The sequence below is a fragment of the Mus caroli genome, unplaced genomic scaffold (assembly GCF_978045245.1).
Source record: "Mus caroli unplaced genomic scaffold, Mus_caroli_1 scaffold_20, whole genome shotgun sequence".
Lineage (NCBI taxonomy): Eukaryota > Metazoa > Chordata > Mammalia > Rodentia > Muridae > Mus > Mus caroli.
In genome coordinates, this window is record NW_028227275.1 from 13,834,312 (window position 1) to 13,859,776 (window position 25,465).

General features: G+C 49.8%; 1 protein-coding gene across 6 annotated transcripts in view; it reads left to right on the forward strand.

The window, feature by feature from the left end:
• Sh3pxd2a (SH3 and PX domains 2A) overlaps window positions 1-25,465 on the forward strand; it is a 202,969-nt gene that overhangs the window by 25,181 nt on the left and 152,323 nt on the right. For 4 of the 6 annotated variants that reach the window (XM_029472597.2, XM_085833856.1, XM_021151843.3 and 1 more), the window contains exon 2: window positions 14,894-14,974. In XM_029472597.2, coding sequence (XP_029328457.1) covers window positions 14,894-14,974 — 81 coding nt within the window. Of the gene's footprint in view, window positions 1-14,893; window positions 14,975-22,212; window positions 22,335-25,465 lie in introns of those variants that run through there. The other 2 variants (XM_085833854.1, XM_085833857.1) reach the window with 1 other exon arrangement.

Below are 25,465 nucleotides of genomic sequence, written 5' to 3' on the forward strand. Positions count from 1 at the left end.
CCAGGAAATAACTCGAAGGAGCCACCACTGTGTTTCTTATGGGTGAGGCGCACTGGTAAATGCCTTGCGGGTATTTTCTCACCTCATCTTCATTCAAGAGCCATCAAAGTGGCACAACAGATAAAGGCCCTCACTGAGCAAACCCGGTGACCTGAGTTTGATCCCCAGAACCTACATAAATGTGGAAGGAGAGACCCGCCTCACAGAGTTGCCCTTTGACCTCCACCTGCATGATGTGGCATGTCTACTCACGCACAGATATACACATCACATCCTCATGCAATATAGTAAAAAATGTTTAAAAAAAAACCCCATCCAAGTCATGACCTCTTGCTACTCTTGTTTCATAGGCGTGGAAGGCTCAGGAACTGGATACCTCATCCAAGTCCCTATACCAAATAAGAGACCAAGCTAGGTCTAGCATGTGTAATTTGTACCCCCCATTAGGCATCCTTGTCTTTTCTGCCTAGCCCCAACCTGTGTGATAAGGCTGGAGGGAGACTGCATTGAACAGTTTATGTTTTTGGCTGAGTGGTTCATATTCAGTGCCCATTGCAGCACGGCTGGCATATCTACAGCAAGGGCTGGGAGGAGAGACTTCTCTGGGACCTCAAGTGCAGCCTGGGAGGGCTAGAATGTATATAGCTCATGCCTTTGCCTGCAAGAGTCTGGGTGTGAGTGAGAGGGGGTGGGCTCTGGCCAAGTGAAGCAGGCTGAGGTCAGAGGGAGGGGACCACCTCCCCCCAGGGAATGCTTGCATGACGTGACTTCATGAAGCGCTGATGGAAGAGAGCTGGCCACATGCCCTCTTACCTCCAGCCTCTGTCTGATGAAGAACTCGGATCAGGAGGGGAGGCCCAACCAGATGTAGTGCCTGGCAGACTGCCCTGGCCCCAACACAGGGCTCTCCTCCAGCCAACTTGGCAGCCCTCTTCTCCGAGGGGACCTAGGAGCAAATGACGCCCTAGAGTTGGCTGGGACAGTGAAGCGGGTCCCTCGTGGGTACAGGTTAGGAAGGGGCGGAGAGATGGGGGTTGGGGGCTATAAAGATGTGACCTGGCATTATTTTGTTCCGGTCACTCTGTATTTTAACACAAACTGTGTGTGTGTGTGTGTGTGTGTGTGTGTGTGTGTGTGTGTGTAAGTGAGAGAGAGAGATGGGGTGGGAGAGAAAGAAACAGAGGGAAGAGAGGGAGGGAGCAAGAGGGAGGGAGAGAAACAGAGAGAGAGAGAGAGAGATAAGAAGAAGAAGAAGAAGAAGAAGAAGAAGAAGAAGAAGGAGGAGGAGGAGGAGGAGGAGGAGGAGGAGGAAGAGGAGGGGGGAAGAAGAGGAGGAGGAAGAGAAGGGGAAGAGGGGGAGAGAGAGAGGAGAGATTTGTCCTAAGAGCTTGCGCTTAGGCGTGAACTAAAAGTACAACAAAACGGTTGGCTTCTAGCAATTTGCTCCTTCTGTTTTCAAAGCTGCTATGCCCTCTGCCCCAGATGCCCCCAGGTCCTAGTCCATGGCTGTCCCTGGGTGAGTGGATGATGTTCCCAAGCACTGCCCAGATGGAGGTCCTCCATCCTCTTCCACCTTGGGCTCCTTTGAGTCTTTCCAGCATCCCAGATGGTCTGGAGTCTCAGAAGCCTTTGGTGTGGAGTTTCTTCACCTTCACACAGCCTTTTCTGGGATCCCGTATCTCCTTTTGTTTCTAGGGACCCCGCCCCCAACATATTGCTTCCCAAGGTTTCTCACCACCAGGCCCAGTTTCACCAACATGCCTGCCTCAGCTTGGGGTTCCCTCAGATCCATCCCTCTGTTTCCTACCACATCTAATCTCTGTGGTCACACCAGGGCTCCCCGACACCTGATCTTTATTCCTTTAACTCTCCCACCTGTGCCACGTTCTCTGCCTCTGGCCGGGCCCTGGCCCTGGCTCTGTGGACTGACACGCCCACTTTGCCTCCATCTTTCCCTCACCCACAGATCTGGGACTTGCCTTCTCCTTGCCTCCTTGGGCTCCAGCCATCCAAGCTCAGCCTGTTTCATGCCACCCCAGCTTTTGTCCCTTCTTTGCCTGGGTGTCCCCTTGCCAGGATAGCCCTCTCCTCCCTTCCAGTGTGACAACTTCTGGGAAACCTTTTAAGTTTGTGATTTAAGTATAGTTTGTCCCCATAGAAGCTTATTTTAAAATCTGTGCCCTTTGAAAGCAATGAAGCCATTGAGAGATTAGCACCTGTTTCGTGGGAGCGGCTTAGTCAGGAGGCAGCTGGTTAGCATAAAGCAAGGTCGCCCTCATCCCCCCATGGTATCTGTGCTTGTGTTCCTGGGTTTCCCAGCCCCCCAGAATCTTGAACCAAAGTAAACTTCATTCATTTGTCGATTTATTTTTAATTTTGTGAAACAGGCTCTCATGGAGTCCCAGCTAACCCTGAACCTATCCTCCTCTCTCTATTTCTCACGGACCAAGCCTGGCAACTTTGTTTCTTAATAAATCTCACGGACCAAGCCTGGCAACTTTGTTTCTTAATAAATTACCAGGTCTCAGGAATTCTCTTAGAGTAGGAGACCGCCTCCCGGCACCTTAACCACCTGGAGTGTCATTATCTCTCATCCCTGGGGGCCAGAGTTGCACAAAGTTTTATTGGATTTTGGCTGGCCAGTGTCTAGGGCGGAGCCTAGCACAGAGTAGGTCCAGATTGCTTCTTTTCTGGATGCACCTGATGAGCAGCTTAGCTATACTGAGAATACACCACCAGGTTCCATGTTATAGGTTAAACCAGGGAAGTTGGAGGCTGGGTATCTGTAGAGAGTGGTTCTGGGAATGGAGTGGGAAAATGGAAGGGAAGCATTTCCAGTGCTGTGGTAGGGACTGTGGTTCCAGGCACCTATAAAAGGGGTGGCTTTTATAAAGGGGGGAGGGAAAGGGATGGTGGGATCGACTGGAAGAAACTGGTTTCTAGAAAGGGCGAGCAAGTTTCCCCTCAGTGCAGGTGTCCAGTTGTGGGGACAGGCTAGTGGAGCATCATGCAGTGTCCCTGTGCTGGACACCAAGGACATGGCAGCCTTCCCAGAGTTCCTGTTGGACTGGGTGATTTATACTACACAGCAGGGTGTGCTGAGGCCAGCCAGCTATCCGGGCAGAGAAGAGGGTGTTTTAAAGCATTGGTTCCTTCCAGCCATGGTGTTAACCCACCTGGATCTCTCCTTGCCTGGCAGGGAAAGCAGGGACATCGTCCTATAGGCAGGATTTCTCCTTGCTCTGATGGCCGCACCTACTGTGAGTTAGTGCTGCCTACTGTGGGCAAGCTGCTGATCCACCACACAGGGACTGCTGAGACCTAACATAGGTTTTTTCCAAGCTCAGTGACTGTCACATGATTCCTGATTACAGCAGATGAGGGACCGGAGCACCCAGCACAGAGCCTGCTCAGGGAGGTTTCTAGGAGACAGTGGGTCTTGCTTGGAGTTTGGAGGAATGAGGCTGAGAGGACGTCGTAATGGAGTTAAGAACCCTTTAAATAGAGATGGCTCAGCGGGCAAAGTGCCTGCCTGCCATGCAAGCGTAAGGATCTGAGTTGTTCAAGACTCCAGCACCCACATAAAAAGCTGGGTGAGGTGACACATGCTTATAATCCCAGCGCTGTGGGCAGAGACAGGCAGATCCCTAGGGCTCAGTGGCCAGCCAGGCTAACCAAAACTGTAAGCTCTAGGTTCAGTGAGAGACCTTGTCCCAAACAATAAGGTCAAGAGTGTTGGAGGAAGACACGGCAAAGGACCCCCCCCCACCCCACACACACTCAGATAAGTGAGCACACCTACACACGTGCAAATACATCTCACACACGTTCACACCTCTCTTTAAGTGACTTTTTTTTCCCTCTTTTCCTTTTGAATAACTGCTTTATTGAGAAGTAATTTGTATATCATACAGTGTGGTCTCAGAGCATCTCAAGAGTTACGCAGCTACTACCACAGTCAAGTTTGGGACCTTTCATCTTCTAGGTCCTACCTGAAGCAGTCACCCCACTTCACCATCAGCTCTGAGCGAGCTGTCAAGCACTTTCTGGCTCATAGATTTGCTTGCTATGAAGGTTCCATACACAGCAGGTCTCCAGGTGTGGGTCAGTTCTCGTTTATTTGACTGCAGTGCTACCAACTACACGTCACAGTTTTGAAGGTCATTTGTTCTAGAGACAAGTCCTTTAACACTGGGGGCTGGAGAGATGGCTCAGCGGTTACGAGCACTGACTGCTCTTCCAGAGGTCCTTAAGTTCAGTTCCCAGCAACCACATGGTGGCTCACAACCATCTGTAATGGGGATCCGATGCCCTCAGCTGGTGTGTCTGAAGACAGTAACAGTGTACTCACATACATGAAATAAATAAATAAATCCTTTTTTTTTAAAGTCCTTTGACGGACATATCGCAGTTATAATTTTCTCCCTTGCTGTGGGTTCTCTTTACTGCTGACACTCATCGAAGCAGAAAAGATTGTGATCCTGTTGAATTCCGGTTTGCCTGCTTTCCTTTCATCATTGTATTTTTTGGCCTCCCTGTTTGAGGTCGCGAAGACTTCCTTGCAGCGAGGGAATCAAACTCGGGACCTTGCGTGTGATACAGTGCATCAACCACTGGGCTACTTGAGTGCCCTGTTAAGACTCCATCCTTCCGTCTCCCCCATTTGAGAGGCTCTGGCCTGTTTGCATATGGCGGAAGGAGGCATCACTCTTGTCCAGCTTTGAGTTGGGTCCCACTGATTGTCCCACGGTTTCCCCGCTTGCTAATGCTTTGCCTTCTTCAGGTAGGTCTCGGTTCAAACACCCCTGTCCCAAACAGTTGCTCCCTGACCTTCAGTGTCTCTCCTGCTCAGTCTCGGGACCTCAGCATGATCCCATGATTTCTGTTGAGACCAGAGCAGCAGTCGGGTGTCTGTCTCACTGCCTGGACTTCCAGTGTCCAGCACAGTGCCTGGCCTCTGTGGGACTCAGGAAATTTCTTTTAGTTAAGAAGTTGCTTTCCCAGAGGATTTTGACTAAAAACTCTGAGCGGTCCTGGCCTCACGGTGTTGGAAGTTAATGAGAACGGGCCATCAAGCAGCATTACATTTTGGGGATCTCTTGTCTCCTCAGCCCAGCAATCCCATTACTTCACGTTACTTGCATTTTTGGTTGACCCTGGTGACTGGAAATTTCTTCCTGACAGTGGACAGAGACCTGGTTTCCGGCAGTACCCACTCATCTACTGTCTGCCCTGACAGTCGACTAGACCTGATCCCCGTGTTGTGACAGTCCTTTAAATATCCGAGAACATGTATCAGTGGGCACTACTGATTCTTTTAGCTGTTCCTCTGAGTCAGGAGAGGTTGGTTCTGACCCCTCTGTCACTGATGGAGGCCTGGGGATGGTGGGTGGCACAGGCTGCCAATAGCAACTCGGACACAGCCCAGAGTGGAGGCATCTGATTCCGGTTGTCCCTTCTTCATTAGAGTGGATGAGTCCCAAGCTTGTAGGCAGGATTCTCCAGGAAGTCCAGACTCCCTGTCATAGACATTGAGAAGGCGAATCAGAACTCTATAGGACACATTCTTCTACAATGGTGCTTTCCAGTTAAAGAGATGTCTGGTTGTTTTCTTTTCTTCCCAGCTAGTCAGTGGTCTCTGGAGGTTTGGTTGGCTTCAGTGACCCCCAACTCTCACTGACAGTACACCCACCTGGGAGCTCTTAAACCCTCCCAAACCATTCCTGCCTTCCAAGCTCCAGTTTAACTTGCTTTCCAGGCCAAGGCAGGGTGGTTTTAAAGGGCCCGTGGTGACTCTGTGTAGCCGGGGCTACAACTTTAGTTTCAAGATCACAGGGTTGAACTTGAAACTCCCCACTGCCCCATAGGAACGAGCAAGGGCTGATGTCAGCACAGCATCCAGGGACAGGGGACAGGGGACAGGGTACGCAAGTGTTTTCCAAGATTAAAATCTCATGTTAAATTATGAAAGCCATACACTTTCAAGCAAAAGGAAATAAATACGGAAATGTTCAAAGTAGAAAGCGAGACTGTACCTGTTTCTCCCCTGAGATCTCTTCTCTCAGATAACCAGTTCTCAAAAGGGCACAGGGCCCGGCACACTTACACAGCAGATAAATGTGGCTGGCTGTGCACTGTAGGCTCTGCTTTGTTTTCTCAGCATGCTACAGAAGAGGGCATCTTACCATCAGCATGTAGATGAGCCATAATTTTTATAACTTTTAAAGTCAGTGAACATTGAGTATTCCTTATTTTTTTGCAGCAGAGAATATTTTTCATACATATACCAACTCTCCGTTTTCCTCCTCCTCCCCACCCCCCGCCCCCTCTCTCAGAGGTCCAGTTGCTAAGTGCAAGAACTTGTAAGATTAAGGATAGGAATCAGGGCTAGAGAGATGGCTCAGTGGTTAAGAGCACTGACTGCTCTTCCAGAGGTCCTGAGTTCAAATCCCAGCAACCACATGGTGGCTCACAACCATCCGTAATGAGATCTGATGCCCTCTTCCGGTGTGTCTGAAGACAACTACAGTGTCCTTACAATAAACAAACAAACAAACAAATCTATCTTTAAAAAAAAAGGATAAGAGTCACCAGAACGCTTTCCAAAAAGCCAGGTCATACCAGGCACTAGTGTCCTAATGACAGCCACTTGCCTGTGTCACCAGCGAAGCTTTGCTGAGCACAGCAGAGAGGAAGGTGTGAGTGTGTCAGCTGGGGAGGAAGTGGAGAGGTCACTTCCCTGAAGGCCCGTGTGAGGGAGCAGCTGACTTCTGGCCTCCCCTGCGCTGCTGCGCAGGAAGCGGAACCAAACTGTGCTCGTTCCTTTCCTGGCTCCGAGGTATGACAAAGGCACAGGCGCCCTGGCAGGATGTGTATGTTGAGGGCACTGGGCCAGGGCTGGGCGTTGATTAGGGAGTGTGTGGAGCCAGAAGTTCCCTTCCGAACTTTGCTAGAGCTGGCGAGTGGTGGCCAAGCCCATCGGAACCTAGCACATACTGCTTTTGATGTTTCCGGGCTGGGCTCCTTTGGCTCCTCGGTGCCAAAGTGCGCCTAGCAGACATGTCCGACATGATAGCTGAGAATGTGAGCTGACACAAAAACCCCAGCACTTGGGAGGCAGAGGTGGGTTTCTGAGTTCGAGGCCAGCCTGGTCTACAGAGTGAGTTCTAGGACAGCCAGGGCTACACCCAGAAACCCTGTCTCAAAAATATAATAAAAAATAAAATAAAAAAAGGGGGGCAGAGGGAGCTGGCAAGAAGATTCAGTAGGGGAAAGGGTTTGCCTCCTGGACTGATGGCCTCAGTCCAACCTGGGATCCCATAGGCTGGAGGCTGGAAGGAGAGGATTGACTCAGCTGTCCTCTGCTGGGCACATATGTACCATGGCATGCGAACCTTGGTATGTGCGTAGCTATACCCAGTGCCCAACACCAACCAACCAAACAAACAATTGATTTAAAAGTACGGTTAAACCTGAGAGAGAAAGCACTTGTCTGGAGGGGCTTGGCTTATTTAACTCTAAGCTCGTCACTGGCTGTGGGTCGGACCTCAGCCGGTCACACACAGCTGGGACTCCCCTCTTCTTTGGGCGCTGGAGGTGTTAGCGCTATCTTTGGAGAATGTCACAAAGAGAGACGATTAGAAAGAAGGCTCTAGCCGTGCCTGGAACTCAGCGAGTCCTCAGCAAACAGGAGTGGCTGCTGCTCTCCTCCATCCAAGGGAGCCCATTTGTTTGCTCAGATAAGAGCAAGGTGTGCCTGGTGGCCTCTTCAACCGTCTCTCTCTCTCTCTCTCTGGGGAACTGAAGGACGGAGCTTTGATGGTGACTTCGTCTTTTCAGGTTCCTCAGACTTTGTGGATCCTGGGAGCGCCCAGCTTCTATGTGCATTTCCCTTCCAGGAAACAGGGAAGAGAAGAACATGAAAAAGGCCTCTGGGCTCACAGTGTGGCACCCTCTCAGCAGATGTGCGTGTGGCATGTGTGCGTGTGTGACTTGAAGGTAGAAGAAAAACTGCCTAGAAGGACTAACAGAAGGATATGGAGACATGGAGGAGGGAGTGTGCTTTTTTTTCAGGACTGGAGATGTAGCCCAGTGGTGGAAGTTGCCTAGCAAGCACAAGGTCCTGGGTTCAATTCCCAGTGCTGCAAAAGTAAATAGTGAATGGGTAAAAAGCTTTCTTTTTCCCCAGAAATGGGTGGCACTCGTGGGCTTTTAAGTAGTAGGTGGATGTGGCTCAGGTTCCCGAGCCTTTCTGGGGTGACTCCTGCAGGATTCACTGTGATGGTCACTCACCCTGTGGTCACTCAGAAGGTGTGCATGTTGGAGTAGAGGTCTCCCTCTAAATCCCCCTATTTAAGTGGTGGCTCTTTCCCAAATCTTCACTGTCACCTAGAACAAATTCCCAGCTAGAGGAGGCATTGGGGTTTTTCCAGGGCCACCTCTGAGGTCCTCAATGTTTTCAGGCTAAGCTAAAAATGTTAGAGTCAGGAGTGTGGCTCACTTGATAGTATATTTATTATGTAGCATGCACGAAGCCCTGAGTTTGGTCCCCAGAATCATATAAACCGAGTATATAGAGGAAGGCATACTTGTGGTCTTAGCAACCAGGCAGTAGAGGCAGGAGATCAGTAGTTCAAGGTCATCTTTGGCTATTGTGAGTTTGAGGCCATATGGATTAATAGACCCAGATTCCTAATCTATACAGCTTCCCCCGCCCCGAAAAAAATTGAGCCAAGTGACACAGGCCATTACTGGCAAGGCTTGGGACTGGCAAAGACCCTTGTACTGAATCAGAAGGATTCATAGCCTAGCTCTTGCCCATTAAGAGTTTGGGTCTGGGGCTGGAGAACTCCCTTCAATAAGTCTCTAGCCACACACCTTGTTGCTACAAATCTTGCTACTTTCATTGAATGAACCAGTTGCTATCTCAGGACCCAGTACATGGAAGACCAGGAGAGGGCAAGACAGCTTCTGCTAATAGGGAGACCATGGAGGGGTTGGGCTCCCCCATGTCAAACAGACTGATGCAACATGTGTCAAGCTCTCGGGTGGTGCTGTGCCAGCAATGAGCAAACAAGGGTGGATGTAATAGCCCGCTGATGATGGATCACAAGCTCTGAGCACTCCCAGATGTGGACAGACTCATGGGGCCAATGGGACCCAGGTCAGATGGTGGCACTCTTGAGGGCTCCTTCTATGGAACAATGAGTGAATGTGGATAGGGACTTTTAATATCAGGACCATTACTGCCACCTTGAGAGTCATCTGGAAGACAGTATCAGCCCAGGCTTTGACATAGCCACTTGATTAGGAATAGTACCCCTGGAGCCCTCTGCCCAAGCGTGGTTTAAATTTAGAGGACAGCTTGGCTGGACTGGAGATTTACAGGCCACTCTCTCTTCCAACCCTTCAAGGCAGATCTACGTAGATGGGGCATTTAGAAGGGGAAGGTAGGGCTTAATGTTCTCTTAGATGGACATCAACTTCTTGGGGAAGAACTTAGTAGCATGGGCCCCTCCTCATCAAGAAGCTAGTGTAGTCTCCATGGTCCCTTTCATTGGCTGCTGGGTTGTGTTCATTCTGGTTTCTAGGGCCATGGTTTTGAACCCAGTTAACCAAGAATGGTAGGGTTTCCCTTCATCCGTAGACTCCAGAAGATCTGAAGTGATTTTCTGTGACCTCCCAGATCCTAAAACCGGAATAGCCCACTCCAGGAGCAATGTACACTCCCCTTTTTTTTTTTTGGATGGCTACAGCCCCAAGGTGGACCTTGTAGTTTGCAGACTATAAGGTAGATTAGATTTCCTCCCTACTTGGCTCCTTGACTGAGCAACCATCAGATAGTGAAGACAACTTGCCCAGCTATGTGCGACGGCCCTGGTCCTAGCCATCTGATGCCAGAGCCGTGTGCGAGCAGGTTGGAGAGTATTGCAGGTTGGAGAGCATTGCAGTGGAGTTTCCATTTGGCCTGGGGCCATGTCTGCTGGGCATGGGGCCAGGGAAAATAAGGCCTTCCTCAGTAAACTGCAACCACCATGTGTACCACATAGGGGTGTGCAGTCCCCTCCACAGTTCCAGCTCTTCTCCCCTTGTTCTACTTTCTGGGTCAAAAAGCAGCAACAGACATTAGTAGTTCTGACAAAACCCAAGCCAGGCTGGGCCCTTTTAGGTGTGGTTGGGCCCCATCTTTGCAATCATTCATTTGGTCTACCCCAGATCCCATCCTGAACTCCCCTCCAGAGACTAGGCTTCTTTCTTGGTACTCTGGAGCTGACCTGCAAGGGATTTGCATCCCGGTCGTGCAAGTTTACTGACCTACATTCAAATTTGAAGGAGCTTGGTTCCTAGAGGGCAGCAGAACCCACTGGGCAGACAAGGTCAGAGAGCTCGGAGATGGTCAGGCGGTGTGTATTCAGCAGATAGAATGACCTCGGAATGGGAGGTGGCCTGATGAGGTGCTGTGCTGATTGCCCATATGTGGTGCCCATATGTGCTGAGGGTTCTCGCCCTTTAGACGTGAGCTGCAGAGAAACATGATAGTCTGGCTAGTCCACAGGAAGCTGCACATAGCTACTGGTCTCTAAGGAGGTTTCCTAGTTGTCTACCATCTGCCTGAAGTGACCAGAGACCTTGAAATGGAATCCATGCATTTTTAAAATCCAGAAGAAAGGGAAACTTCACACAGGAAACATAAGCCCAAGGAACTGTGTTTGGAATCAGGGTGTTTAATTGAAGCCCAGCTGCTGGGTAATGTTATCTGGCAGCTCCTGAAACCAGAGGGGGGTTTATCTCTAGGGGTAAACAGAGCTGGCTTTCTCCAGTGACCTCTGCCCTCTCCACCTCAGACACCTGCTCTTTCTCCACAAACTATCTCTAAAGCAGGGCCAGCCCGAGCGTCTTTAAGAAGCTCTGGTGTTGCTGGGGTGAGGCTGGAGTTCTGTGTGCTAATCACTCATCTGGAGTGATAATCAAGGCTCTATCTAAGGCCGGGAAGAAAACAGAGCAAGTATCCTGTCACGATAGAGCCTGGAGTCCGTCTTCAGATCTCTGGTCTTATCTACCAGAGGAACTGTCTGCTTCCAAGGCTACTGACCTATGGCATACGTGTCCCAGAAGTTTAGGAAAACCTGGGGCTGGGAGCGTGAGAGATCTCACAGTCAATGAAGTGGGCTGTGAGTGAGATCCAGCTGGGGCTGGCTCCAGAATTCTCTCCTCACTTGGCCATCTGCCACCTGACAAGTCGCTGCCTTGAGCCCTAGATTCCACCTCTGCCAAAAAAGCGACCTCTTACCATGTGCCCTGTAGCAGGCCTCCTTGTATCTCCCAGCTAGCAGGCTTCCTGCGTCTCCTGACTACCAGGACTGCCTGCTTCATCTTTCCAGCAGCCAGGCTGGGAGCCTGTGATTTATACTCCCTGGGAGGTGAAAGGGAAGCCCGTAATTACCACATAGGAAGGAGCATGGGTGTTAAGCCCCAGTTAAGTCCTTCCCCAGCTCCGCTTCACAGGCCCAGGAGAATGGTGGAGTTTAATGACCTGCAGGCAAGTCCACCCTGTTCTCTCTCTCTCTCCTAGTGGGCTTGGCCGCTTGGGGACACCAGGCAGCACCTGGTGCAGGGACACATCTGCTCCCTGTGGAGCATCCCTCAGCAAGGAGACAGACAGGTGGAAGAGGGGTGGGGGTGGTAGGGTGATTAAGACCCTGATGAAAACCCTGCTCCTCTTCCAGGGTAGCAGGGAGCTGCTGTGTCTGAGCGGTGGGCGGCTTTTGCTGCCTGCCTGAACCCTGATCTCTCTCTGATCCCCAAGTTCTGTCTCTGGTTGTTCATGGGCTCTCAGTACGGCTTTGACTCTCCCTCGTTCCTCTAGGCCAGTGGTTCTCAACCTTCCTAATGCTGTGACCCTTTAATACAGTTTCTCATGTCGCAGTAACCCCCAACCATAAGTTATTTTCGTTGCGACTTCATAGCTGTAATTTCACTCCTGTTATGAATCGTAATGTATATATCTGTGTTTTTCAATGGTCTTAGGAATCCCCCGTGGAAGGGTTGTTGGACCCACAGGTTGAGAGCCAGTGCCCTAGGCCCTTCCCTGCTCAGACATATCCAGACTTCTCTGTTATCTGAATAAAGCTTTAAAAGATGTTTAGTTCCTATTTCATTTCCTATAGTCATTTGTTTTAAATATCTACAGACTTAAATTTACATAAAGAGGACTAGGCCCGTGGCTGCCGGAAAGTATTTTTTTTTCTCCCTCTCCAGAATTAAAGTTTAATTAGTATTATAACAATAGGAGAGGGAGGACCTTTAAATAGGGCACAGCCTTCCTGAATGGCTAGATGTCCTTGTGCTGGAACTGGCTTCATGGTAAAGTGAGGAGTTTCGCCCCCTTTCCTCTCCCTTCTGTCTCTTGAACTCACCCTGCTCTCTTGTGCCCAGCATGGCTCTCCACAGCCGCCAGCTCCATGCTCCTGGGCTTTCCAGCCTCCAGAGCCAAATCAGCTTTTAGTGTTTATCATTTATCCTACCTCAGACCTTAGGCAATGGTAGAAAACTGAATACCCAGTGTAGAAGATAGGGGAAAGACTCAGATTTGATTCACGTCTTCTACCGTGTATGTTATTAGCTAAGTGGCTTTACTTAGCATTTCTGCACCTCTCCTTCCTCCTGCACCATCTGGGGATAATCATTGAGAATAGATTAAATGAGCTGATACGTGTAAATACTTTATACCATACTGGCATATAGTAACTTAGTTATCTAAACACGTGCTATCGTTTGGATCTAAGTGATTTTGTAATTTATTGTATGAGATAAATGTTTGCATAAAGCACACTATAATTCATGTGCACACATACCTGTCTGCCTGTCTGCCTGTCTGCCTGCCTGTCTGCCTGTCTGCCTGTCTGCCTGTCTGCCTGTCTGCCTGTCCACATATTTATTTAGGTTCATCGTTTTCTCACACAGGGTCTCATACTGCTGAGGCTGGTCTTGAACTCACTTTATGGTGGAGGATGACCTTGAACTCTTGATTCTCCTGCCTCCACCTCTCAAATATTGGAATTATAGGTGCCTACCACTGTGCCTGGCTTTAAAAAGATTCTTATTATTTTCACTGCTGAGACTAGAGCTCATGGCCTTAAATGTGCAGGGTAAATGTGCTACCACTCATCTATATATTCAATTCATATTTAGTACAATGAGCCCGTAGTTTATTCTGAGCACATGTGGGCAGGGCTGGCCTTTAACTTGTTTTTGTTTTTTTTTCCTTATCAGGACCTCTACTCATTAATACTCCATTTCTAGGTGGTGATAGCCCCCCTAATTTCTTGGCTTTAGGGCCCTCTCCTTGATTGTCTTTCTGAGTATTCCACACCATGCAGCTAACTGTCTTAGTTACTTTTCTGTTGCTGTGATATGCCATGACCAAGGCACCTTATAAAAGGAAACATTTAATTGTTCATACAGTTCCAGATGGTTAGGGTCTCCAGTGGTGAAGCAAAGGCACACAGTGGCCAGGGCAGTTTCTGAGAGATCACGTCTTGATCCACAACCACAAGGCAGAAAGTGAGACACGGGGAATGATGTGTGTATGAGTCACACACGTCCTCCAACAAGGTCACACCCCATACGCCTTCCCAAACAGTTCCACCAACTGGGGACCAGAGCCTTCAGACGTGTGTGCATATGGGGCCATTCTCAGTAGAACCTCCACACTGACTCTGTGACTCAGACTGGAAGGGAAGGAGGAACAGTGCTCCTTCACCAATTAACAGGCCACCTCCACACTGCAAGCTCTGCTCTCTAACTGGGGACTTGCACCTGTCTGTCCACAGTGCCTAAACGAGTCTCTTTGCTGAAGTTTCTCCTCCTGTAGCCCAGGCCCTGGCTTCTCTGACTATAGGGTTTTCATTAGAAGAACCCCACAGACCTATGGTGTCAGAATTATTTACCAGTGGCCTTGGAACCTGAATTCCTGCAGTGCCGGAGTAATTCTGTTGGACTTGCAGATATGAGAACCTTTACTGGGGAGACTTTTCTGTCCCCAGAGGTCACCTCCCTTGTGTCCCATCTGTGCCAGGGGAGGTCAGCAGAGTAGCCTCATGGCTGAGGGTGTGTGTGTGCAGTCTTCAGAAGTTTACACTTCTTCCAGGGCTGTAGGACCGGAACAATAAGATTCCACACAGTACGTTGTGTGGACAAGGAGCTTTCTCTCCTTCCCCAGAGACCTCCTGACCTAGGTGGCCTTCCTTGGTAGACTGAGGTGCAGCGCTGTGTAGTTTACCAGGGGACAGCCTAGACTTGGTGCCCTTGCCTTGTTGATCTTCCATGTGTGCACTTCATCTCTCCTGTGAAGTTGCTTCTTATGCCAGACTTGCCAGCATCTTAGGTCAGCGTGACAACTCTCTGTGTGCATGCTCTGTGAAGGGCAGTGAGCCTGGTTGTCGGGAGGCCGAGGTGAGCCACACATCTCTGGTCTGCCCAGGTCTGCCCATGTGGAATTTTAAAGTGTGAGGCTCATGGACCTGCAATTTGGAAGGAGCCTTCACAGAATCTCATTCACTCTGAAGTAGACGAAGAAATGTAAATCAGCTGTTTCAAAAAGTGTAATGACCTCAATTTTATGTTTATTATCCACAAATGACACCTAACCTGTTTGTTTTAACCCTGTACTCAGAGAATCTTCATTATCACTTCAGTGACTGCTTCTTCAGGTGTGTGTAGAGTGTGTGTGTGTGTGTGTGTGTGTAGAGTCCACATGTTTCCTGACAGTGAGCCAGGCCCTGGTGACAAATGAGGGGGAAATGGTCTCAGCTGTGACACTCCTACAGTCATATTAAACAGTGCCTGCAGCCCAGTCTTGGTCACCTACTCACCTGCTTCTCTTTTCCCTCAGGTATACATTATCAACGTGACCTGGTCCGACTCCACCTCCCAGACTATCTACCGGAGGTACAGCAAGTTCTTTGACCTGCAGGTGAGTTAGCAAGAACCAGCTGGCGCCTTGAGTCTCCCATGGGCTCCTCGTTCATGTCCACATCTCACTGGAAGGCCCTGGACAGAGCCAAGAGCCAGAATCCAGTCTGGCACAGAGGGGCAGATGCCGGGGACTCTATCGAGCAGCCAGGGGCAGATGCGGGGGTCCCTACCGAGCAGCCAGGCTGGGTACTGTCTTGACTGCTACATGCAGACACTTGAGGCTTTGTCGCTTTCCACCATGGCCCTTCACAGTCTTGCTTTGTCATCCTCCCTTGGCCTCGGGGTGGAAACCGTGGGGAGGCAAGAAGGCAGTTGTGGGTGCTGTGTGCCTGAGCAGACATATCTATAAACATCCATGATGAGACATAAGCCACCACATCATTGCTAGTAAAGAAAAGCAAACACACAGAGAAGACCAAAACTAAATAAGCAATTTATAGAACTACATGCTGGGCATACCTCCGGGTCTGCCTTCTACCCAAACAAGGAGCTTGCCACCCAGCTCGTACTTGTGGATGGTAAATGTGTGTCTCTAACTTACACAGATGTGTCTCTTCAGCAACACGGTAGTATATAGCCACACTGTAACCATTAAACACACCCCTTTGATGTTGGCTGATCCGTTTTAGGGTCTTTTGGTGACAGATGAGTATTTTATGCTCACACTGGGCTTAGACAATAATATTTGAGAAGTTCGTGCAGTTGACCAGATGGTGAGAACCAGCCTGGGGCAGTAGGGCTTCCGCAAAGCCCAAACTAGGATCAGCTGTCCCTGTCTAGTCGTCTCTGCTTCTCTTCAGGACTGTCGATGGCCCTTATTAATTCACACCCTGATGAACTGAGCCGTCATAGCTCTTGCAGGTTAAATGTGGCTCCCACTATCATAGACACCAACTATCTCCCTTTTCCATATGGATAAATCCAGAGGAAGACTTTGGTCAGGTATCTTCTTTGGCCCATTCAGAATGCCCAGAGGTAGAAAGGGTCTTGGAGTGTAGACATGAGCCTTAGCAGGGTAAATGGGCGTGTCACCCTTGCACATCAGAAGCAAGTGCTAGAGTATTATTGTGAATGAGCAGCATTCCATGGTGGGTGGGTGGGGGAGGGGGAAGCCGAGAGAGTGGGAGTTCTTCCTTAGAACGTGAGTGTGATTTAGAACCACAAAAACACAAAAGACACAGACGTTCCTAGCCCTCACAGCCAGCAGCCCTAGAATGACTTCACTTGTGGCCAGGTGTGTCTGAGTGGGTTATCCTCTGTGCATACAAGTTCCACACCTGCCGGGTCAGTGACATTCAGATCAAAGATATGTAGTCCTTCCCTTTAGCCCCTTAGCAGTGGGCCATCTTGGAGAGGGAGATGCAGGCCTGTGTGTTTGTGCGTCAGCGCCTGCTTTGATCTCATGATGCTTGTCACGGGGAGACAAACCTTTTAAAACGCCAGTTCCCCAGGTTATAGATCCTTCTGCTTCAACCACACGGGGTTGAATTTGTCACTGCGTGTGGGAATAGAAGCACTCATGACTCCTGCCTCTTCTCCTCTCAGCCCTGCCCAGGCTCCTTAGGTCTTTCCAGGATAAACTGGTGGGCTTTGCCTGCACCCCATCAATGGGTACAGTGTGTGGGGACAGGAAATGATAATGTAGTTGGGCAGAGTCTGGACCCTGAAAGGACTCATTGATCAGCTCGAAGGAGTCTAGAAGCCTGGGGAAGCCTTCCCAATCAGAATGTCTGTTCTGGTCCCACCCGCTCCCAAGTTATAGAATCGCACAAGAATCTGCCCTCCATCCCCGACCACTGCCCGAGGACTCACTCTCTCCTGTCACTGTGTGTGTGTGTGTGGGGGGGGGCACAAGCATGGAGCAGCTGTGATGTGCTGGCCCTGGAATGACTTCACTTGTGGCCAGGCTTGTCTGAGTGGGTTATCCTCTGTGCATACAAGTTCCACACCTACCGGGTCAGTTAAGTTCAGATCGAAGATATGTAGTTCTTTGTGGTGAGGCATGTATATGGCACATGGAGAGGATAGAGGACAACTTGAGAGAGTTAGTTTTCTCTGTGCACTACGTGGGTCCCAGGAATCAAACTCACGTCATAAGGCTTGGTGGCAAGCACCTTTACCTGATGAGCCATCTCTCTGGCCCCAAAGGTACTTTTAAGCCAGGCATGGTAACACATATTTATGATCCCAGCACCTGGGAGGTAGAGGCAGGAGGATAAGGAGTTCAAGGCTATCCTCAGCTACATAGTTAGAGGGCAGCCTGGGCTACTTGAGACCCTGTCTTGCTTTTTTTTAAGAAGACAAGGATTTTCCCATTCCAAACATGTACAGAGTGTTTGCCACAGTGCAGCATAGTAGCAGCCACTTGAGTCAGAGGAGTTCCTAAGGCGTCCCTTTTCATCTTGGTGGCATCCACTCGTACATGAATGTCATTCATGGCTATGACATTCTCATTCACTGGGGCTGCTGGCCTGACAAGGTGACTTAGCAGCCAAAGGCAGGCTTGATGGCCTGGTTCTGTCTCTGGCAGCCATCAACTGAGCATCATCCATCAATTTGGAGCCGCTGTCCCAGAGCCCCTCCGAAAGCCCAGAGAAGGCTTCAAGAGCATTTTAGATGTCAAGGTGGAGAGGCAGGGCTTTGCTTCTTCTATAAATAGCTTTTAACTCGATGTTCTCTGAGCAGGAGAGGGACCTACCCCACAGAGAGCTGAACAGGTTACGGTCTCATGCTCAAGTTTGTTTGGTTATAAGGGACCGGCCTGGAGATGTCCTTAGGTTAATCAGAAGGCAGGCAAGTGACCACACATGCCCCTTGGTCAATCTTCCATTTCCCATTGTCTCCTCCATGACCTAGCCCAACCAAAGAAGGACAGGACAGGGAGGCTCCCGGGCCCTGACTCCATTGGTGACGGTTTCACAACCTGGCCTGCCAGCCACGGGGCTGCAGTAATTTCTCTGCAAACATTGGCTCATGTACTGTTGGCCCCCAAGAGGGACCCCTGGCAGTGAGTGCAACTGGGTCAATATTTGGTCAGAGCTAGGAAAGGCCCTTAATCTTCCCCTGAACCACTTGGAAGGCAGCCGAGAGCGGCTGGAGGCTACTTGTTTGCTCTAAGGGCTTCAGCTGTGTGGAAGAGCTTTTCTCTCTCCCTTATTCATCTCCCCTGCACTTTCCGCACACACACACACGCAGGCAGACACGCAGCCTGGTCACACTCAGTTCCCAGCTCTTGAATAGCCTGGACTGATGTGCTCTGTGTGTGTGTGTGTGTGTGTGTGATAATATTATTTATGGAGACTCATGGATCACGGCATCTTTAGAATTAGAAGAGTTCCTTTCTGTAAGGTGTATGTGAGTGTGTATCTGTGAAGGTGCTGTGTGTATGTGGGGTACGCTGATGCACACACATGTGTTCAAGTGTGCAGAGGCTACAGGAAGACCCTGGGTGTGAGCCATCCTGTGCTATTGCTTTCCACAGAATTCTGCTGAGAGTCTTCCGCTGAGACTGGAGCTGGGCTGGCAGCTTGTCTCTGCTCCCCATTCCCATGCTGCCCCAAGCTCTGGGCTTGCAGACTCAGGCAGCTGCATTCAACCTTGTACATGAGTTCTTGGATACAAACTCGGGTCCTCTGTAATTGTGCGGCAGGCACTGTCACCCACTGAGCCGTCTCTGCACTGCAGGCGCCAGCACGACAGTCGGTTTCTATTCTAAGGCCTTTGCTTTGTAGGTAAAAAGCTGTTAGGTTTTCTCTTCGTGGGAAATGTTCTGTGTGTGTATATTTGTGTATGTATGAGTGTATGTGTGTATGTGTATATGTAGATGTGAATGTGTATATGTGTGTATGTATGCTGTATGTATGTGTATATGTGTGTATGTATGTATATGTGTGTGTGTATATATGTATATATGTATGTGTGAATGTGTATGTGTGTATGTATGTATATATGTATGTGTGTGCATATGTATGTATGTGTGAATGCGTGTATGTATGTGTATGAATGCACATGTGTGTGCAGGCCAGAGGCTGACACTGAGCATCCCCCTCTACCTCTTCATCTACCTCTTCATCTTGTTTATTTTGAGAGACAAGGTCTCTAACTAAACCTGGCTCTTGATGACCCTGCTATGAAAGCCATGTGTGTGTGCATGCATGAGTGCGTGCACGTATGTGTGTGTGTGTGTGTAGGTCAGAGGACAGCATGCGGAACTCAGTTATTTCCTTATCTCCTATGGATTCTAGCTCAGGTTGTCACGTTTGGCCTGGTGCCTGCTGAGGGTTTCACCTACTGAAATATAAATATTTTTAAAGTTCTAGAAGGATTTACTCCAGATTGGTGACCATTACACCTGGATGGATATGAGGGACATCGATGGGAAGGAGACTTAGTTAAATGGAGAACTTCAAGCTCATCTGTGAAAAACAGAATAATAATTAAAGAGAAATCTGAGGAGAGGTAGGAAAGTTGGAACTCTAAAATAAAAAATGTCTCTTTGCAGTTGTTACAGTAATGGAAAACAACAGGCTTGATACATTTGTATCAAGAATGTATCTTATAAGAGAAAGAAAGTGAAAATAATAATTTTAAGTTACATTACCTCATTTTTCCTGGACCTTCATTCTAGATCATTCCTGTGGAATGTAAGTCGTTAGATCTCATTATAACAACCCCAGGGAGAGCTATCCAAATTATCTTGTCAAATTGGAATCTTGTATTCAGATATTACTTAAAACCCCTGAGCCAAGCATTGGAAGAGGCAGTCCGTTAACTGGCAGCGGTGCTCTGGTCCTGATGATGTTAGAAGGAGCAGCATCCAGGACTGAGATGGCTGGGTTCCAAAACCAAGATCTAGCAAGCCTCTCCGATGATAAACCCTCCGACAAGTCCTTTAGCCTCTCTGTGGCCCTGTTTTCTTATCTTAAAGTGAAGTCATTATAAAGACCCGTCTCCTGGGATCATAGAAGGAACGAAATGATAGATTCCATGTAAGGCAAGCCATTGGAAAGGGGAGGGTAAGGTTCTTAGAGACGGGGGGGGGGGGGCAGAAGCCTCATGAGCTCAGGGACTGAACTCTAGGAGGAAGTAGCGGGGATCCCCACGACAACTGGAGACACAGGCTCCTTCCTGTGCCCCTAATGCTGACCTCACTTTGGCCAGGTGATGTGCAGTCTGCTCTTCTGCTGGAGACGCAGAGGGCAGAGTGAAGATTTCCCTTAGAGAAACACACACTTTTCATCTCCACTGTCTAATTACCAACCCGCTTCCTCCCCGCCATGTTGTTAGGAGAACCCTGGGCTTTGTTTTTGTTTTTTGTTTTTAAGATTTATTTATTTATTTTATGTATATGAGTACACTGTAGCTGTACAGATGGCTGGTTGTGAGCCATCATTTGGTTGCTGAGAATTGAACTCAGGACCTCTGCTCACTCTGGCCCAAAGATTTATTTATTGTTATATGTGAGTACACTGTAGCTCTCTTCAGACACACCAGAAGAGGGAGTCAGATCTCATTATGGATGGTTGTGAGCCACCATGTGGTTGCTGGGGTTTGGATGTGGACACATGTGGACACCTGAGGTTGATTTGGGGGATAGACCATCCCTAATAGCTTTTCCATTTCACTCAGTGAGGCAGGGTCTGTCAATCAAGACTAGCTGATATGGCTGGTCTTGCTAGCCAGCTTGCTCTGGGTGATTCCGTCTCTGCTTCCCAAAGCTGGATTATAGAAGAGCAGACACACTCGTTGGCACTTATGTGGGTGGGTATCCAGGTATCGAACATTGGCCTTCAAGTTTGCAGAGCAAGCTCTTTGACCAACTGGGTCACCACCTCCCCAGGCCCCTGGTGCTATGATTTTTGGACAACACCAAAATTAGACTTGGGGGTCTAATTTGCTCATTTATCAAATAAGAAGGTGGGAATAGATCAGAAGGTGGCCAGTCAGCTTCACCTCAAAGGTCATTTGCTAAATGAGTGACATCGTGAAGGGACCCGGTGTTGTTCTTTGAGAGACTCTGAGATGCATATGGACTCATGGTTGATTAACAATGTCTGTCACAGACTTGGTAAGGGACCATGTGTAATCAGTGAGTGTTGTCTGTTGTGGGCATGTTAAGACAAGGTAACTTGAATGTCGGATACTAATCACCTTTTGTTGTCTCTAAAGGGCTCTCACTAGAAAACACAATTCTATCCACTCCACAGTGGACAGGGCTTGATTGTTTTTTCCATTGTGAGAATATTAACACCAGGTTTATGAAAAGCATGTGCCTCTCACATGCAGATAATTTCTCCAGCTGAGACATACTGTTAGCACCTCTGCAGGACTTGGGGTACACGCAGCACCCCTCCCCGCTGTGTCCTCACTCATGATGTCCCCTAGAAGTTTAGACCCAATGAGCAGTCTGTGCTCATACGAGAAGACAAAAGACACCATAAACTTCTGTTATGATTTTCCTGTCTAAGGGAGAACTTCCTGAGCGTGGGTTAATAAGTCCACCCTGACCCCAGGGAAGAGCCGAGGGAGTGACCGAGGCAGAACCGAAGCGCCAGAGGGGGTCATGCAATTGTCCGTGACATCTGCTAGGTCCTGCACCCAAGAGGTGGGTGCCTGGATCCAATGAGCACAGCCCCCTAAGGGGAGCTCCGACACACATGTAAATATGTATTCACACATGTTTAAAAATGGAAAAAGAGAGAAAGAAAACAAACAAGACGATCCCCAAATCATGGCACCAACAAGCCAGTAAGACTTGGGGTGCCCCACCCCCTCTGTCCCCTTCCCTACCCCATCCCCAAGTTTCTAGTTCACTCCAGTTGGGATCTCTCTGATTTTGGTGAGGAGGGCGGGAGCTCTTGATGCCGCATCGTGGAAGGCTGCTAGTGGGGGGCTGGGTGCCTACTCTCTTGACTGTGCCACAAGCAGAACTCTCCGAGGCTTCTAGAAAGGTCTTCCCAAGCAGTCTCTCCTTGGGCTCTGGTGCTGCCTGGCCCTCAGCCCACACCGCCTTCCTCTTACTGAACAACAAACCCAAGCTCCACCAGGGGCCAAGTCTGCGTGAGTCAGCGCACACCACCTGTGCCTGCTTGGAGCAGCACACCTTGTTTAGCTGGTGTAAGGTGTCCTGCTGGGGTGTGTTTGGGTGTTATGCACAGGGAGGCCTTGGAATGCAGTTGCCGCCCCACGAACCTCCCTCCTTGGTTCCAGGCCCAAAGACTTGGCCTAGAAAATTCAGTTTGTCTTCACTGAGCCCCCGTGCAACCCTCTTTGGAGGGAAGCCGGTGAAGAAGTGTGTAAGGAGGTGGCTCACCACTCTAGGCTGGAGGATGAAGGGAAGGAAGCTCTTTGGTGGTCAGGTGAGTGTGTGTGTGTGTGTGTGTGTGTGTGTGTGAATGTGTATGTGAGTGTGAGTATGTGTGTGTATGAGAGTGTGTGAGAGTGTATGTGTGTGTGAGTATGTGTATGTATGTGAAAGTGTGTGAGTATGTATGTATGCTTGTATGAGTGTATGTATGTGTGTGTGTATGAATGTGTGTGTAAGTGTATGAGTGTGTGTGTGAGTATGTGTATGTGTGTGTGAGTGTGATCAGTTCATTCTTTTCCTGCCAGAGGTAATTTCATGTCTGTCTTGGTACCTGCTGAGGACCTAAGGGAAAGAGGCCGGCCTACAGCCCTGGTTTAAGTGGAAGCATCAGCCAGTGGAAGATCCAAGTAGGACAGAGTTGCCTTGGTGAGGAAGCGCGGTGTGGAGTACCCATATGGGCCTGTGTGCTGTAGCATCCCATCCGTGCAGGTGTTCCCTATCGGAGGCCCAGAGGTCTTGACATCCTGTTCTTACTAGCTCCAGACAGAGCAACCATTAGTTTTGCTTTTGACTCTGATGGAACTATACATAGGGGGCAGCTAGGATAAGGGATGACAACCTGAGTTGTGGGCCTCTACATCAGCTCTGCTCCTCAGCAACCAGCCTCCAGGGTCCGAGCCTCAGCCGCTCTGCATCCCTGGATCTGAGGGATGCTTGTTCAAGTGGGACTGTGGCAGGAGTTACTGAAGAACTGCTTCTATTAAGCTGGAGCCAGGGAAAGGCATTCGCCTCCCCGGAGACCTCCTACTGTTGGATGACATCTGGCTCTCAAGGGCTTGTAGGATTCCTGGTGCCAAATTCCTGTTGTCCTGAGTGGGGGGTGGCAGAAGCTCAGTCAGGGTTAGACTCACTTGGGTTTGGGTTAAGAGCCCCACCTCTTACTGCTGATTGTCTCTAGGCCATTGCTTCACTTCTAGAACTCTGCACAATTGTATCTGCATCGCTGGTCTTTGCAGAACCTGCCTCTGTGGCTGTGAAATATTTGAAGGGACAAAGCACAGGAGACCCACCTCACTGAGCCCGGAGCAGCCCAGGGGCATTACTATTATAGGACTGTGGGTGTAGATTCTCTGGAGGAGAATTCAGGGGCTCCAGGTGACTGCCAGTGCTGCCCACCTAGACTCAGGGAACAGTTTCCAGCTACAAAGGGGTATTGGGCATCTCTGGCGCCGGGGTGAGGGAGTATCCCTGAGTTGGCGAGGGGACAGCTTCCAAGGCAGCCGGGGCTTGGCTCTGTCTGCTAACTAGGGAGCCTTCATCTGTTGCCTGGCCGAACAGAGTGGCCAGTTCAGCCTTGCTGGAATGCCGGAGGATGGGGGGAAGTGGCTAGGCACCGAGGGGGGTGGGCTTGGCTAAATAGATGACATTCAGATTTACAAAATAAAATTGAAAAGAAGGAAAACTCAAACAGGAAGCATGTGGCTGGTGTCTGGGCCGGCCGGGAGATGCTTGCAGAGGTGGCTCTGTGTGTGACAAGCTGGCCATTCTTCCCACTGTGTCTCCCAAGGGCACCTCTGTGAAGGCCAGCCTGTCTCCCTCCCCAGTGAGACAGGCTTCTTTTGTCTTGGGCTTCCTAGTGCCTCTCTTCTCAACTTGGAGCCATAGGAGGAGGACTCCCTAGTGGAAGGGTGGAGAGAACCCTTGGGCATGTGCCCAGTGCCTGCTGGCTGTGCCCACTCCTTTCCCCATCAGGGCCGTTCAGTGGAGTTGCAACCAAAGCAGAGGGTCTGAGTAGAGGCCACCGTTCCAAGAGACATGTGCAGGAGGACTCTGATCTATAGTTGCCATCTACTGCATCATAGGTTTTTAGTGCATGTTGGGAAAAGATGGATGCCTTCAGAGGGCCCTTCTTTCTCTCCCGGGGGAGAAGGACGGTTTACTGCCCTCTCTGGACCATGCTGTGTCTGGGCCCCTGTGAATACAGCGAGCTAACAGTGACCTCCCCTACTTCTCCCTATTCTGTCCTAATGGGATTACCTCCCTGTTCCACTAACATCTTCCCTGCTTCCCTGCTTCTCTAGGGCCGTGCTTGTCCTCTTGCTAATTTAACTTAAAAAAAAAAAATCAAGAGTAGGCATTCGCCCAGTAAACAGAGTGGCTCTTGGCAGGGTCAAGCTGGACCCCGGATTCCCACAGCCGCTTGAGTTGGCAGCCGCCTGCATTGGGTGGCTTCAGGAGCAGGTTTTCAGGGTTTCCCTCTGTCAGTGAGTGGAAGCTTTCTCTAGGCGCAGCTGCTGTCTTCACCTGGAGGGTGACACCAGAGGGTATTTGCGGAGGACTAGCTAGGGGCAGATCATTCTGTCTGGATCAGGCCAGAGTGGAGACAGCTGGGCTGTAGACTGACCTGGAGGCGGATGACGTGTCAAACCCTTGTAAGTAGTACTTGAGCATCTATGGTCCCATGCTCCTAACCCAGCTGTTGCCTAAACCTTTCCCCACACCCTCCCTTCTCCCATCCCTTCTTCCCCTCCTCTCAGTTTTTGCACCATCTCTCACCCAGAGGAGCCTCTTGTTTCTCAGGGCCACAGCCTTCTTCCCAGGTTTCTCCAGCATTCTAGAAACGTCCCCGTACTACAGTCAGCTTTTTTGATGGCAAATTTCCAGTCTATTCTAGGGCTACATAGTGGTGAGACCCTGCTGCAGAACCCTGTTTCACCCCTGTTGAGTATGCCAGGCCTCAGTGGGCCTCTTGCCTAGAGCTAACACGTGTAGCATTTTGCTGTGTTATTGAGAAGTGTTTATAGATCTAATATGTTAGATTGCCTTTCTCCTGCCTTGGGTGGAGAACAGTGAGTGGCGGGAGGTTCTACCGAGCCCCAAGCCCCGACAGACTAGCAGGTGGAACCAGGGGTGGGGCTGAGGATTGTAACCCTGAGAGGAGGCCGGGCTCAGAGCCTCCTGGGGAATGGAAGTTCAGAAGCAGGTCTGCCTGGAGCGTCTTGGGAGGTGTTGAGTGCCCCCTACTGTTGTGGCCATCAGAGTCTGGATCCCAGTCAGGCCCGCTGACAGGTGTCAGAGATCTCACTGTCCCCGTGATGGTCTACCCTTGTACTTCCTCCTGTTCCTCACTCTTGGTGGATCGATAGCCCTGCCTCTGAATCAACCAGAAGGCAGTGTGGCTAC